Source organism: Ursus americanus, chromosome 31, assembly GCF_024610735.1.
Source record: "Ursus americanus isolate L20-20 chromosome 31, mUrsAme1.1.p, whole genome shotgun sequence".
NCBI lineage: Eukaryota > Metazoa > Chordata > Mammalia > Carnivora > Ursidae > Ursus > Ursus americanus.
Genome location: NC_142157.1, coordinates 8,142,134 through 8,158,836, shown reverse-complemented (window position 1 = coordinate 8,158,836; position 16,703 = coordinate 8,142,134). Strand labels below are relative to the sequence as shown.

General features: G+C 34.5%; 1 protein-coding gene across 6 annotated transcripts in view; it reads right to left on the bottom strand.

Annotated features, from left to right (window-relative positions):
* Nucleotides 1-16,703, bottom strand: part of ARHGAP12 (Rho GTPase activating protein 12) — a 112,586-nt gene that overhangs the window by 21,324 nt on the left and 74,559 nt on the right. For 4 of the 6 annotated variants that reach the window (XM_087857567.1, XM_045786419.2, XM_045786421.2 and 1 more), the window contains 3 exons: nucleotides 13,471-13,545; nucleotides 5,792-5,853; nucleotides 316-397 (listed from right to left, as the gene is read on the bottom strand). In XM_087857567.1, the coding sequence (XP_087713693.1) occupies nucleotides 316-397; nucleotides 5,792-5,853; nucleotides 13,471-13,545 (219 nt within the window). The remainder of the gene's footprint in view (nucleotides 1-315; nucleotides 398-5,791; nucleotides 5,854-13,470; nucleotides 13,546-16,703) is intronic. The other 2 variants (XM_045786420.2, XM_087857566.1) reach the window with 1 other exon arrangement.

Below are 16,703 nucleotides of genomic sequence, written 5' to 3'. Positions count from 1 at the left end.
GGGGAAACCTGTAAAATCCTGGAGCTGAATCAAGAGATCTATCTTGTTCTATAATGTCCAAGTATTAGTAAGCCCACCTTCTAGTTCAATGGATAAAATAGACTTTGTTGATTTTAATAATACAACGAATCAGACTTCTAATTAGCCCTCCTCTTTTGTTACAAGTCAAAATGCATCTTCTAAAAAAACTTCATTTACTTCTATTTGCACACCAGCTGTAGCCAGAAGGACTCTAAAAACTCTTCGTGAAACTCAGGTACAACTCTATCCACATAATTTAAATGTGTAAAGCCTTCAAAGAGAGGAAGTACTTACCCAACTTGTGCTGCTTCCTTGAGTTTTGGTAAAGAGTAAAGATGAACCTTGCAACACAGCCCAAGAAGACAACCAGTTCTTTCTATAATTACAAAAAGAACCAACTGAAGTTTTGCTATTCAGTTTTTCCAACCATATTTAAAATATTACAACCTAGTTATCAATGTTGTCCACAATTTACATTCATTATTGACATTCTAATTGTTTTTATTGAGGATATAATGCTAATGGAATTGCATTCATTTTATGGTTCCAAACTGACCATAAAGGCCCTCCAAACAAATGATAACTTAACAGAGATAAGTTATCAGAGTAACTATATACCTAATTATGTTCACATGGTAATCCAGCACACTTGTGATCAAGGATACCAAATTACTTTGAAGGAACATGAATTGAACTCTGTGTTTGGCAAGAATTATTCATGATTAAAAATCAGGCAAACGTGTCCACCTCGCCTAATTCTTTATAGATATAGATTGTTTTATATTTCTTGATTATCTTCCTTCCCCTAAGAAGGCTACACTAGGTAAGTGGGAGATACTAGGCACATTAGTAAAGAGTAGGTATAATAAATTACATACTCACTGATCAGAGGTTACTATGATGAGGTTTCTTCTATATTTTTTATTTTATTTTTTATATTTATATATGTTTATATATTTATGCTTATAAATATATACACTCATCTTTATTTTTATTTATTTTTATATTTCTTGGTTATCCCCCTTCCCCTAACAAGGCTACACTAGGTAAGTGGGAAATACTTACTGATCATACTCACTGATCACGAGGTTACTAAGATGAGGGATTTTTTTTATTGTCTAAGTTATAAAATCAACACATATATATATCAAAACTCTAAATATAAAAACATACAAAGAGAAAGGTCCCCATTTCTTTTCCTTCAATCCGCATTCCAGAGACAATCAGTATTTACCTTATAAGGGAATTCAATTGTTGGCAAGCTAAAAATGAATGTCAAATACGTCTACTACAGAAATTTAACTTACTGCCAAACATACTGACAGTTTTGTGAAAACTCTATGGGCACTCAAAAGGAGTTCTCCATTTTCAGAATGCAGAATTTAATAACTATCAATTAGACCTACTTTGTTATTTTCTATGTATTCTTGAACTTCATGGATTAAAAATGAAATAAAGTTTACTACTATTGAGTTTCTATTTTTCCTTTTATTTCCTGTTTTTGCTTATGGTTGTTAATGCTACTTATCTGGTGAATGGCTATTCTTTTTTTTTTTTTTTTAAGATTTTATTTATTTATGTGACAGAGAGACAGCCAGCGAGAGAGGGGAACACAGCAGGGGAGTGGGAGAGGAAGAAGCAGGCTCCCAGCGGAGGAGCCGATGTGGGACTCGATCCCGTAACGCTGGGATCACGCCCTGAGCCGAAGGCAGACACTTAACGACTGGGCCACCCAGGCGCCCCCTGGCTATTCTTAATGATTAGATCTTTACTGCAGATTTACCCATGGTTTTTATCATTGTAAGTCCCCGTCTTTGTGGTGCTTAATGCTCTTCCCCTGGAACCGAACATGTCTGCTATTAAGATTCTTATTCTTGCTTTACTTTTTATACTTTTGACATTCCTTTTTTTTTTTAACTTTTCTGAATCATTTTTCTGATGTCTTTTTTATATATAATATTTAGGTGGGGTTTTGTGCTTCAATCTGAACATCTTTTTCTTTCAAGAGAATAATACAGTCCATTTACATTTATTAATTAATCTGTTTGGCCCTTGTGTTATCATTTTGTTACATCTTCATTTTATTTTATTATTTTGTTTTGTGTGGATCTCAAGATATTTTGAAGGGATTTATTTTTTTGTAAGTTTATTTTATACTCAATCTTCTATTTCTATAGAGAACATCTAGTAACTCCCTCCTCTGAAAAATGCTAAAATCAGGTATATTTCCACTTTAAATAAATTTTGAATTTAATTTTCAAAATTAGAAAAACAACAGAACTAGTAAATACATCTAAGAATATTGGATATTTGAATACTGAACTAACAACAGTTGCCTCAAAGACTGAAGCACCTGTGTATCTGAGCTGCAACCAGAATTAGTCACATTTTTTTCCTGGAAAAAAAATTAAAATGGCTGATGGTCACACTATAGTCATTTAGACTTCAGTATCTGACAGGTAGACATTATCTCAAAAATAAATGAAGTGAGTCTGTCATTTAAATCATAGTATTTGTTGACAAAAAAATTGAAGCTTTCAAAGGAAAAATAGAATTTTGGAAAACTTGGCATATCTGCCACCGTGAGGTTGACAATTTTCCAATACCTAATGACTTTTCTAATGATGTTACTGATTTGTGATTCTTTGATATTATAAAATATGTCAACATTTGAAAAATCAGCAAACTTACTGAACCAGTATTTTCCAAATGATCTACAAAATGTTACAAAGTTACATGCAGGTAAAGATTCCTTCAAAATGCAACACAGACCAATGGATTTTTTTTTTTTTTTTTTACTATTTTATTTATTTGAGAGAGAGAGAGAAAGAGCACAAGAGCAGGGTGAGGGGCAGAGGGAGAAGCAAACTCCCAGCTGAGCAGGGAGCCCCATGTGGGGGCTCAATCCTGGGACTCTGGAAACCAAAAGTAGATGTTTAACTGAGCCACCCAGGTGCCCCCAGACCCATGGATTTTGATGTACCTAAGTATGAAAAGTCCACTAATAGTTTCTCACAGTCTTAACTTGTGGAGTTTTGGTGTAGCAGAAAAATACATGCAATTATCTAAGAATATTAAAACACTCCTCCCTTTTCCAACTTATATGAAAGGGATATACTTCATATACTTCAGCCAAAATAATGTCACAACAGACTGACTGCCAGCAGAGATGAGGATCCAGCTGTCTCCCATTAAGTCAAATAGTAAAGATTTACAAAAATGTGAAACAATGCCACACTTCTCATGGAAAATTTTTGCATCGGAAATACAGGGATTCTTCTTCATAAAAATGTTACTCATGTTAAATATAATGGGTTATTAGTTTTAAGCATTTAAAAACCTTAAAATGTCTCAGTTTTAATTTCTCAAATCTATAGCTATAAACTACATACACAAAAGTTTTTTCCAGTTATCAATAATTTTTAAGAGTTTAAAGGGGTCCTCAGATCAAAATGTTTGAGCACCACTAATATACAGGAAATGAAACTATTTTGCTCAACTCTACATAAATTTGAAGAAGAAGAAATGGATGATATTCTTAGGAAAACATAAATCATTGAAAGTTTTCCAAAAGAAGTAGAAAATCTAAAAGACTAATTACCACAGGAAAAACAACAACAGTGAAAACAGAGGAAGTGGCCAAAGAACTATGTGCATTACATATGCCCAAAAGGGAGAAAGAGGAAAAATAAAGACCCCATTCACAAATGATTTCACCCAAGGAACAATTTAAGGAACAAATAATTGCAGTATTTGTAAAGGTATTTCAGAGCACTTAAAAGAAAAGCTTCCAAGTACTAAAATGTGACAAAGACAGTTAAAGCAAATCTTAAAAACTTAACTACAGATAAATTTTAAACTCTTCTTTACACAACAGGCTGATCTCTGTTGACTATAAAATCATAACATTTTAGCAGTTCTTTATATATGTTCATACATATTTATATTTATAAATATATTTTTATTTATTTTTATATTTCTTGGTTATCCCCCTTCCCCTAATACGGCTACACTAGGTAAAAGTGAGAGATACTAGGTACAATAAATCACACACTCATTGATCACGAGGTTACTAAGACGAGGGTTTTTTTTTAATTGTCTAAGTTATAAAATCAAGATATACATATCAAAACTCTAAATTCAAAAATGTATAAAGAGAAAGGTCCCCATTTCTTCTCCTTCAATCCACATTCCAGAGACAACCAATATTCACCTTATAAGGGAATTCACTTGTTGGCAGGCTAAAATGCAACTTGCTTACAAAGAGTTAATTTCCTTCATTCACTAGGAGGTACCACACATTAACCAAAACAGCCAACAACCCAACAGACAAACAGACAAAGGGAATGAACTGACAATTCAACAACAAAAAAAAGACATACAAATGGCTTAGGATACTCTACCACACTAAAAAGTAATACAAATTAAAAATATCATTCTCTCTCTAATCTCTATTAGCAAAAATCAAAAAAGTGGATAACATATTGAACTGGAAAGGTGTGGACAAATCCACTGCTTTTGGAAGTATGAACCGATTCAATGCCCTAGGAGCATAATTTGGAACACTATCAAAATGACTACTGCCTATAGCTTAGCAATTCCACTTTTGTAAAATCTGTTCAAGAGGGATATTTACATACTTGCGAAATGAACTATGTAAGATGTGATGTACGTGTAATACTGTTTAAAGCAGCAAAACCATGTAAACATTCTAAATGCCTAGCAATAGACAGGCATACTTACCTACCTGCAAGTAAATAATGGCTAAATAAACTAGGACAGAGCCACACAACATACAACCACGAAGCAGTTAAAAACAATGTGGCAGATTCGCATGCAATGAAATAGCATCAGCTCCAAAATAAACTGTTCAAAGACTGTGTTTAAAGAATTAATCTATGCAGGGGCGCCCGGGTGGCTCAGTCATTTGAGCGTTGGACTCTTGGTTTCAGCTCAGGTCATGATCTCAGGGTTTTGAGAGCCAGCCCTGCGTCGGCATTGGCACTCCGCTCAGAATCTGCTCAAGATTCTTTCTCCCTCCCCGCCTGCCCTTCCCTCCAATGTACGCACTCACCCTCTCTCTCTCTCTCTCAAATAAATAAATAAAATCTTTGAAATATATATGTATTTTAAAAAATTAATCTACACATATAGAAATATATATATCTTCTATCTCTGGAGGAGAACACTACATCTCATTCACTTAACTAGCTGCCTCTGGGGAATGGAAAGCATGGCTGGTGACTGACTTTTGGCTAAATATTTTGTGTATTTTATTGTTTTACCATGTGCATTTATTACTCACTGAAAAATTTTATTTATTTAAAGATTTTATTTATTTGAGAGACAGAGAGCGAGCAAGCACAAGCAGGGGGAGGGGCAGAGGGAGAAGGAGCAGACTCCCCACCAAGCACGGAGCCTGATGTGGAACTCGATCCCAGGACACTGGGATCATGACCTGAGCCGAAGGCAGATGCCCAACCAACTGAGCCACCCAGACGGCCGTGAAAATTTTTTTTTCAAATAAAGCTAATGCTTGCTCAGAATCCTCTGCTTTATCACCCCTGAATTTAATATTACCTTAAAAAATGTCAAGACAAAGATTTTTATACATTTTATGACAATCCTACATACATATTAGAAAATACATTATTATTTGAAATTCTTATGAACCTTTTAATCATTTCTACTAGAATGTAACTATACTCATAGCTTTTATTTATTTCAATCAAATAAAACATGTCAGAACATTAATGGTTTCTGTACTTACCGAACCTTTTTCCCATTTTCAGTAATTTTTGTTACATTTAATAATCCATATTTTTCTTGACCCTATGGAACAGAGTAATACCATTCATACATCATTTATATAGACAATGAGGCCCAAATTCTTACATATGATTGAATCAAAATGATCTGGTACTCTAAAAATTAGCTTAAAAAAAGATTAGTCAGTATGTAATATGCTTAGTTCTAACGTATATTAGGAATACAATTTCCTAATATTTCTGTATAGTTATTTTCAGTAATTTTACAATTAAACCTTTCCTCTTCTCAAGTCATGGCAGCCCTAAGGTACTTTGCTATCAAATCAGATTTCCATATGAATATCACTAGTCAACACTGGAAAGATGATTTATGACTTCCTGTTCAAAGAAAGTAATATAATGCTATAAAGATAAATACACAAAAAGTCTGAAAATTATTTAAGATACTAACCTCCTTTGTCAAATATAAAAATAACTAGACAGAACAAATGCAATAACTGCAATAATAAATTACTTAAATGTTATTATGCATAGAACTGACCTTAAGGTGGCATTAAAAAATTCAATATGTGCTTCGTTAAATATATTACCGGATGGTAAACTGGGCTCTGGACAAACCAGATATACTAGTTAGCTGATGTCAAAAACAGTGACACAGCTTTATCATCAAACCCCATGAAGGCAAGAGCCACTTTGCTGAAGTTAACTGTCGTCTTAAAATTCCTCCAGGTAGAAGAAAGGATTTTAATTTAATCAAAATGAGTCGGTGTCTACAGCAATCATCAATATTAGTAAGCACTGTATGTACGTGACAGAGCAATTTTACTTCAACTGAAACACACAAACACACATACACACAACGCACAGGAAAAATATTCCCATTTCAGAATTTATTTCTATTTAATCCACACCTCGGCTATTTTTTCAATGTACTTCCATTAGAAAAAGACAAATCCTTCTTTTATGGGAGATAAACATAATTTGGAGTATTTTCTCAATAATGTTTAAAAAATAATGTTTGAAAGTTTTGCTGAGCCTAATAAAAACTCTCACCTATAGACAAACCTGATAAAGTATTAATGTTAATTCATTTGTGGTATACTGGGAACCTGGGAAATAGTCAAATGATGTTTTACTGTAATTATTTCATAAAGCATAGGTTAGATCTCCTTAGATATTCAAGTCTGATACTTCTAAGAGCTCTCTGTTGCCTCTTAACAAACACATCAATCACACAGTTAAAAATGCACAAGATACTAAGTGAAAACATTCCCAATTTACTATCAGAAGCAGGAAGGAAAAAAAAAACTTTCAAAGGTACAGGAACTAAGTACAACATTAACCTTAGAGAACGGCACTGCTTATGTGAGTTAGGGAGCACAGGAATTAGAAGAGCAGAGGGGTGGGAATCAAGCCTATAAAAAATGCCAAACCTGGAACTGAACAGGACAGAAGAGCTGAGGCATAAGGGGAATACAGAAGAAAAATGGAAGGGACAGCAGTAGTGAGAGAACTCGTAATCTTAAGGATGAGAGAGACATTCTAAATCAGGGATTCTTACCTGAATCAATGGATGGACTGAAACTGGTACAAAAATTGTGCGTGGATAATATATAAATTGTTCAAGGCTCCAGAACACTCATGAAATTCTCACAGGGATCAAGACCCAAGTTCTAATGTTCTAAGTATTAAGCACTCTAATTTGAACATAAAATAAATAAAATTTGCCACATCCGAAATGTACAAAATACAAAAATAATTAGCATACAACATGGTTAAGTGTTATGAGAAAGGTGTATCTAACTGAACCTAGGGAAGAGAGGGAGTGAAGAGACAGCTTCCTGGAGACTCGAGCTAAGGAACTGGGGTTAGCTGGATGGTGACAGGAGATGAAAACAACAAAGTATAAAGGTACAGAAGTGAAAGAGAGCCTACCATATTTGAGGGCCTTTAAACTCCCTCAAAGTAATGGGTGAGATGAAGTAGCAAAGAAATGAGGCAGTGTAAAGAATGAACTAAGAAAGGGTGGCGAGACTGGGAACCAACCAGAATACATTCTAGTAATTACCACAGGAGACGGTGAAGGCCTGAGCTAGGGCAGTGCCCATGAGCAAGTGACAAGGAATCAAATTTGAGAATTTAGAAGACAGAACTGACAGGGACTGGATAGAAGGGTAAGAGGGAAGTTCTGAGGAAAACTCCAAAGCTGAACAACTGGGAAGATGGTGGTATCTCAGTTTTAATGACACTCTTTTAGAGAAGTTTTCCCAGACCACTCTTAAGTAGGAGCTCCTCTACCCCTCCCATTATTTAACACTGCCCCCAGTTTGGTCCCTTCATTGCACTTAATGCAAAGTACAATTACGTATCTTTTATTTACTGTCTATTTCATTGGGCTGCACAATGGGACCATATCTGCTGTGTTCATCAATGTACGACCCAGTGTCTACCGCATGTAGTTCGATACGATACCTATTTGTTGAAGTAATTACCCAACAAATTAGCAGTGCTATTCCAGGAAAAGAATGTAAAAGAACGCCAGTGGTGGAGAAAATAAAGCTGTAACTTTTAAACGCTGAAGTTTCTGAATTTGATATAAAAGTGCTGAGTAGGCAGATGAATAATAGAGGTTTGGCTATATAGGTGAGAGATTTGGGGAAAAAATTTAGACAGATTTTGCACATACTATTTGGTGTACTCTCACTACTTAATATGATTCAAAATCAACCAATGCTTTTGTGTTGCTTACTAAAAAAACTCCATAAAAATATCTTGTTAAATCTTGCAAAAATGCCCATATTTACACACGAGTATCTCTCAGTCTAAATATATTTGATACTCCAAAGGAAGCTTCATACTGAAAATAAGCAGAAATGTTTTAATAAGGACTGGCAAAATATGGTTAAATTTTAATGAGAATGACTGTAGTTAGATTACCCTATCCTAATAGGGTAAGGAAACAGTAAAATGTTAGTTCTAATAATTAATCTGGGAAAACTTTCACAGGCTCATAATCACTTTGCAGGCTCCAGAACTTTGTGAGGACTCAACGCGTGACCCTGAGAGATCAAGACCTGAGACACTGAACCAACTGAGCCACTCGGTTGCCCCTGCAAGGTTCCAGAATTTCTAATCAATGTGGCATTCATTTGGTAAAATAGGAATTTCTCAATTTGGCTAACAATTATTACATACCAAAATCAATACAACCCATCAAAATCCTTATCTTCAGTTAATTATACAATAAGTATTTTTTTTAAAACAGAGTAAGTACCTTAGCACAGTGACATAGTGGTTGAAGAACCAGGTGATGAAACTTCCAGAACAGGTAAGTTGACAGAGAAGACAAACCAGTGGTTGCCAGGGGCGAGGAAAAGGTGATGGAGAAATGTGGGGTGAATGCTTAATGGTTATAGGTTGCCCTTTCAGGTAATGAAAATGTCCTGAAGCTGGGTAGAAATGATCGCTGCACACGCTGTAAATATACTATATGCCATTTAAATGTATATTTTACAATGGTTAACGGCTAATTTTCTGTTATATGAATTTCACCTCAATAAAAAAAAAACATTTTAGGGGCACCTAGGTGGTTAAGGTTTAGGCCATGATCTCAGGGTCATAAGATTAAGCCCCACGTCAGACTCTGTGCTGAGCGTGGAGTCTGCTTACGATTCTCTCTCCCCCTCTCCCCTCCCCGACCCTCCTCTTTTTCTTTCTTTCTCTCTCTCCTCTCTAAAAAAATTTAAAATATATACATATTTTAAAGAATTAATGTTTTAAAAAATTAGAGGTTTAAATCATGTTTTTAAAAAAGGCTTTAGAATGGTACTATTCAATGAAAAAAAAATTAGCAAATATGTCCATAATACTTTTGCTAAAAAAAGCGTTAAAACATTTTCTCCAATGAATTTTTTTTCTTCCAATGCATTTTAATGCCACAATTGGAAATACAGGGTCAAAAACTCAAGTTTCCAAATTGTATATTCTAAAATTTTATTCGGTATTCAGTGATTGGAAACTTCAAAATGCACATTTATCGGAGTATTACTCAGCCATAAAAAAAAGAATGAAATCTTGCCATTTGCAATGACATGGATGGAGCTAGCGAGTATTATACTAAGCAAAATAAGTCAGAGAAAGACAAATGCTATATGATTTCATTATATGCGGAGTTTAACAAAATAAAACAAAGGGGAAAAGAGAGAGAGGCAAACTAAGAAACAGACTCTTAACTATAGAGAACTGACAGTTACCAGAAGAGAGGCAGGTGGGGAGATGGGTGACATAGGTGATGCAGATTAAGGAGTGCACTTGTGATGAGCACCAGGTGCTGGATGGAAGTGCTGAATCACTACATGGCACACCTGAAACTAATATTACACTGTATGTTAACTGGAATTTAAATAAAAACTTAAAAAAAATAAAATGCACATCTGTCACAGACACAGTGGGACAAACAGAGACTGGGTTCTTAGATTAGCCCACAAAATCCTATATAACCCACACTATACTCATACTGTACAGAAACAGAACACTGATCTTTTTAAAAAGTATATGCTGGGTATTTCAAAAAGGATTTGAAGGGGCCATGAAAAATAATAATGCATCCGAAAATTGGAAATGAAACAAGAAAAAAATGAACATGTTTAAAATTTATATTAAGGAATGGAATTTTAAATCTGGTTTGATTAGAAGAGATTACATTAAAATATCATGCTAAATGAACAAAGTCTGTCAAAAAAAGACCACATATTATAGGATTCTCTTCTTATGAAATGTCCAGAATAGGCAAATCTAGTGAGACAGAAAGTAGATTCATGGTTGTTCAGAGCTTGGTCATACGTGCAGGTTAGAGAGGTGCTACCAAATAGAATGTGGGGTTTCTTCCTGAGGCAAAGAAACAAAATTGACTGTGATGAAGGCTGCACGTATCTGAATATACTAACCACCATTTAACTGTACACTGAAGTGGATAAATTATACAGTATATGAATTATATTTCAATAAAGCTTTTTATAAAAACAAAACAGAAGAGACTGAAGAGGTAGATGGGCAATTTGCAGAGATTTTAAGATGACATCAGACAACTAACACTGATTACAGTATTTTCATTCCTAAATTTGTAGCTTCTTTTTTCTTACCACTAAGGCCATATACTAACCAGATTTTAACTCACAAAGAGCAAAAAGATATCTCCTTGTATTCACTGGGTAAGAGTGAGAAAAACAGGCGAGACCCAGTGGAAACAGTACAAGTTGAGAAGAGGGAGGGGAGGGCCAAGAGAGGGAAAAGCCGAGGAGGGAAAAAGCCTCAATGGGGAGGGGCAAGACAGCATGACAGAGGTGCCCTCTGGAGTGGGAAAGCAGAGTTGTATGCTTATGTGAAAAAAGAATGGACTCAGGTAGAATTAACAAAGCTATTTCATCTTTTTACTCCAAGACAAAAGAATAAAAGAAAAACACTGGTGAGGCAGTTCCCCGTAGTGGCCAGCAGGGGGTATCGTGAGTCCAGGATGGTCTAGCTGCTGTCAAATTTGAGAAAAGGGGTAAATGGTTTGGGAAATAATTTGTAAACTCTCCTTTTAACTCCATGTGGAACATTTGCAAATTCATGTTTCTAGGCTAACCTAGAGATTTCTTTTTACCGAAATGTAAATAAATTATAAAAGGTCTCAGCAATTACATATTACCTATACTTAAAGTAAGTTAGGGTTTCTGCTTTTTTCTAGATGCACTGATAGATATAAAGTACTGTAGTAACAATACCTTAGATTCATATAATCATTCTTGACACCACCACTAAAATCATGTTCACTTTTATCTTTAATATTTATGTACCCAAGAAAGTGTTAAATAATGCAAAAGACAAAAAAAGAGGAAAGTAGTCACTATCTATCCTTTAGTAGGAGTTTAGTAAAAGGAGAGTAGGGGTCCATGAGGTAACATTACACTATTCAATAAGTGATTCAGAAATTCAGGAAAAAAAGAAGAGATCATTATTATGCTAAGGTTAGTCTGGCAAGGCCTCTTGAAGAGTCAGTCTTAAAAACTTTTCTAACTTTGGGGCATCTGGGTGGCTCAGTCAGTTAAGTGTCTACCTTCAGCTCAGGTCCCCATCCCAGGGTCCTGAGATGGAGCCCCGTGGCGGGCTCTCTGCTCAGAAAGGGGGGGGGGGCAGGGAACCTGCTTCTCCCTCTCCCTCTGCTTGCTGCTCCTCCTGCTTGTATTCTGTCGAATAAATAAAATCTTGAGGGAAAAAAAAAACCAGAACAAAACTTTTCTAACTATGTGTAGAAAAGCCAGTGATGACCGTAGGCAGGGGGAAACCACCTGAGCAATGTCAGAGGGAAATGTGTAAAACATGTGATATGAACCATAAAAGATCTGATTCAGTTAGGCAGTGGACAGTTAGAAAAATAAAATGACATCTATGGAAAACTTTGTCTCTAAAAACTCAGAAGTATCCCATAAATAAGTCTATTACAGTTTTATAAAAAAGGAAGTAACAGTAAAAGTTTGTCTTTTAAAAAGCTTTAAAAGTTTCATTTATTTATTCAATAAATATTAACTGAACAGCTATTATACGGTACACAGTAGATATCGAGATTACTCTATTCCTCCTCTAGTGAAGCTTTTCTTTGTCTAGTAGGGAAGACGGACACAAATAGAGGGTTAGCGGTTTCTACAATAAAAAAAAATGGAAAGTGTTATTCTATTTAATATAATGAAGTACCATATATGCTACAAAGAGTATTACGGAGAAAACTGACCAAATCTAGAAGATTCGAATAAAATTCTCTGAGGAAGCAAAATCTGCACTGAACTCTAATGAATGAACAAAAGTTAACAGGCAAAGATGTGGGAGAGAAATGGTTCAGTGGGCAGAGGAATGACATGTGCCAGGACCTTGAGCTGAAAAGCAGGCTCTTTTGAGGAAAGACATACAGTGCAGCTGGAGGAAAACAAGCAAGGAGGTTGAAGAAGAGGGCACAAGAAGTATGAGGTGAGAGGCAGTCAAGAGCCAGTGCGCGCTCAGTGTTACAGTCCTCATTAAAAAGTTTGGCCTTCATTCTGAAAGAAAAGGAAAGCCACTGCGGGGGCATAGCAGAATCAGCCAATGACAGGAAAGGCAGGAGGGACTACAAAGACACAGATCAAGTAAACTTTCATCCAAGTTAAACCAGGTCTCTGAAGAGAAGTCAACTGGAGGTTTTCAGTTTAGGCCAAACGTACAGTTGAGTTACAGATCTCTAATATTCATCCCACATAGACCGGACATTGTATTTTACAGCACAGAACAAAAGTGGCGTCTGTGCTCATTAACAAGGAGGGAAACTGCTTACCTTTGGACTGCTGGCCTGAGGAAAAAAGATTAAAGTACAATTTGATAGTATTTTCCAGGGATTTTTATATTTATTTTTAAAAACCAAATATGAATTTGTCATTTACAAATATGGTATATAAATTAGTTAATCATGAAGATACCCTATTTTGCATAAAAAGGGGCTTTTAAGTCTCTAAAACTGATTAAATTCTTAATTTAAACCTATTTTAATTGTGATTATTATCTGAAAAACCAATGAAAGTTAATAGAAGCCCAAGAAATATTAAACATTACAATTAGAGAAAATTAATTTATTGAAACTGATTGAAATAACTGGACTATATTCTATCATACTAACTGTATCTTGGTGCTTTGGTGAAGAGGGAGAAGATTCATTTTCAGGAAAGCAGGGTTTTGAGGCAGTTGGAGATTCCTACAAGAAATAAGTAATGAAAAATGTTACTCTATTTTATATCATTATATTTCTCCCACTATTCATGGTGGGAGAGCTTAATAAGGGAAGCTCAAAAAATTTTTTTCCTAGTTATTTCCTTTCTATACTCAGCTCTGAAACTAATATGGAACTCATTTGCGAACTATAGTTGTCTGCAAGTTTATGAAAGATGGCATATTTTATACTGATTATAGTTTAATTTAAATACAGCATATGGAATTACTCAAAAGAAATGATGCATGTTGCCTTAAAACCATGATGTTGCATCGGCATGAACTGACCACATTTAAAATAGGTAAAATCTGAACACTTAGGGATAAAAATGTAATAGTCACCATTCGAACTGGCTCTTGGTGCAGTCGTTATGAATACCCAGGACTAGGCAAGCCAACAGTCACAGGCATGTGACATGGCAACTGCCAGAATGAGAACTTCACTTAAGTCCACGGCTACGTAAGACATTTAATTAAATTGCTATTAATATTTAAAGTAATTTATAGATAACTTTCCAATTATTAGAAATAAGCAAGATTTTTTAAAATACAAAGAAGAAATAACTCGCCAGAAAAGAAAATGTTTTAATGCCTAAGCCTACAAAAATATATAATAGGGGCAGATCAATAATGTGTATTTTAAAAGCAATTCCTGCTTTGTCAATATTAAAACACACTATGTGATTTCTACCACAGATGTAAGACTTTATAGAGGACAAGACTGAAAAAACACATTTTTGATACCAACAGCCAAGCTCCATTTAAACCTTTTCCATTCCCCTAAATACTTTGAATAATCTCAGGAAAAGATAATTAGAAAAATCATATGGCAACACCTATTATTAATTTTCTTATAAAACCAAATAATGTCTTTGTACATTCATCTCCACATCTCTAACAGTCTACTTTATTGTGCTTATGAAACTGGACAAGGTACAGTTAACAAATCTGGGCATTCATATTAAATCACAATACACAAACCAATGATGCCATATCCATTCACTCAGAAAACAAGTTTTCAAGTTTATACCATATAAAATTTGTAAACACAAAAACCAGATAGCAGCAAAAGTTTACAGGGAAAATCCTTGATGTGACAACCTTACAAATCAAACACTCAAGGCCTATACTACTAGTGAAGAAAACATCAAAATCATATCAAATTATATCTTTACCAAAAAAATTACACATAATATGCAAATCTAGTATAGCCTCATTTAAGTATTTTTTTTCCTGACCACTTCAGATGTTTCACTTTTCAATTTCTTGACTTCTCTAAGACTGTCTATTACTAAAAGTTTGGGGGAAAAAATGAAAGAAGGATTTGATAACCCACAAAGTAGAAAATAAGTGAATGGTAATCACAATTTATATTTTTCATGGGATTATCAGTTCTACAGAAGTAAAAACCACAGTAATAATGTATGTACCATTACAGTTACTGTAACAAAGATTTTACACATATATTTATATATATTTATAAATGTATGTGCATATATAAATATATCTTAAATGCCTACAACTAGCAGATTTTAGTAAAAACCACACATAGGCAGAAACAGATGCACCCACACATACACACACACACCCACACCCACACCTACACACACACGTACACACATCTACCTTCTCCAGTGCTGACAACTGAATCAGGACTTATATCATCAGAACAATGTTTGCTACATAGTATTAGGTTTCTTTTTTACATTTCAAGTTACACACCTTTTAACCTTCATCAGCTAGTTTGTTAAGGTACAGTCCCTCTTTCATAACCTCAAATCTTAAAAACATATATAGTAGGTAGTGATAATAAACAGAAAAGTTAACTTGGTGAAGTAATTAGGATTCCATTTACAAAGGTTAAGGTGCAGGTAAAACAAAACAAAACAAAAAGACATTTCTACCCAAAATAAGTAAATCTCTGGTCTCAAGAAAATCATGCTCTCACAACTCTGAAACACTCAGATTAAAAAAAGAAATGTCATGAGAACTTCAGGCAACTTATTCTAATAACAGACTTAAAATAAATCTCAATGAAGATTTTAAAAGAGTAAGAAATTTTAAATCTACATCAGCAAAATAATCATCCCTTTTGTTCTAAAATGAAGAGGCAGTGAAGTTACTTCAACAATGGCCTCTGCATTAGAGCACTATATATAAGATTCGCAAGCCTTCTGTGTACACTCAATTGTAATCTGGTTCTTGGAGCTAAATGAATTTTCTATTAAAATCTCTAGGAATCTTAGCTACCTACGTTATCCTCAATGCTAAAATATTTTCAAGTATTCTTCAATAGCAGATTCCAAAATTTCTTTGATATGCCCTCTATATTCAATCACATAATATCCTTACAAAACATAAATTACAAACAGGTCTACTACATTCATTGTTGTTCTATTAGTCTATCTTATACAACACAATGTGTGTAGACTGTTTCTACAGCTGCACAAAAAGTCTTCCATTTCATGAAAACCAACATTACACAATCACCAAAAAACAAACTTGATTTGACTGACTGAGATAATTTATAAAGGAATTTACAACCAAATGTGCCCAAATATAGAGAAATATGCCTTAAGAAAGTTCATTCTATTTTCACTAACACACCTGAAAATGCAAGAAACCTGTTAATTATGCCAAAAGAGGAGCCTGGTGGCAAGACGAAACAAAACAAGAGTCTGTAGTGATAGGTATCTTTTTAAAATAAGCTTTTTAGTTTTCAAGTGTTACCACCACCCTCACATTTTTACATTAGTATGGCTAATGTTCTACAAATTCATACGAATTCCCTACTCCATGCCCAAAATGAAGCTACAACATAAAGAGAAAATGCACAAGGAAGGTAAAAACTTTATGAGTTTTCCATTCTGATGTTTGCATCAAAATTTATCCCTTATTTGAAACAGAGAACATTAATTCTCAGGTTAATAAAAGAAGTCCTTTGTGCAGAGAACAATTAGGGAAACACAGGAGTGGGATTCCAGTTCTCCCATGGGATGAAGAAATTAATTAAATGTCTTTACTATTAAAACCTCGTAGAGAATGAAGACAAACAATAACAGCTACATGACTTTAAAACAGACTTATCAAAAATATCTATCACCAGCTAGGCTCAAATATATACATTATTAAGCCAAGATAAGT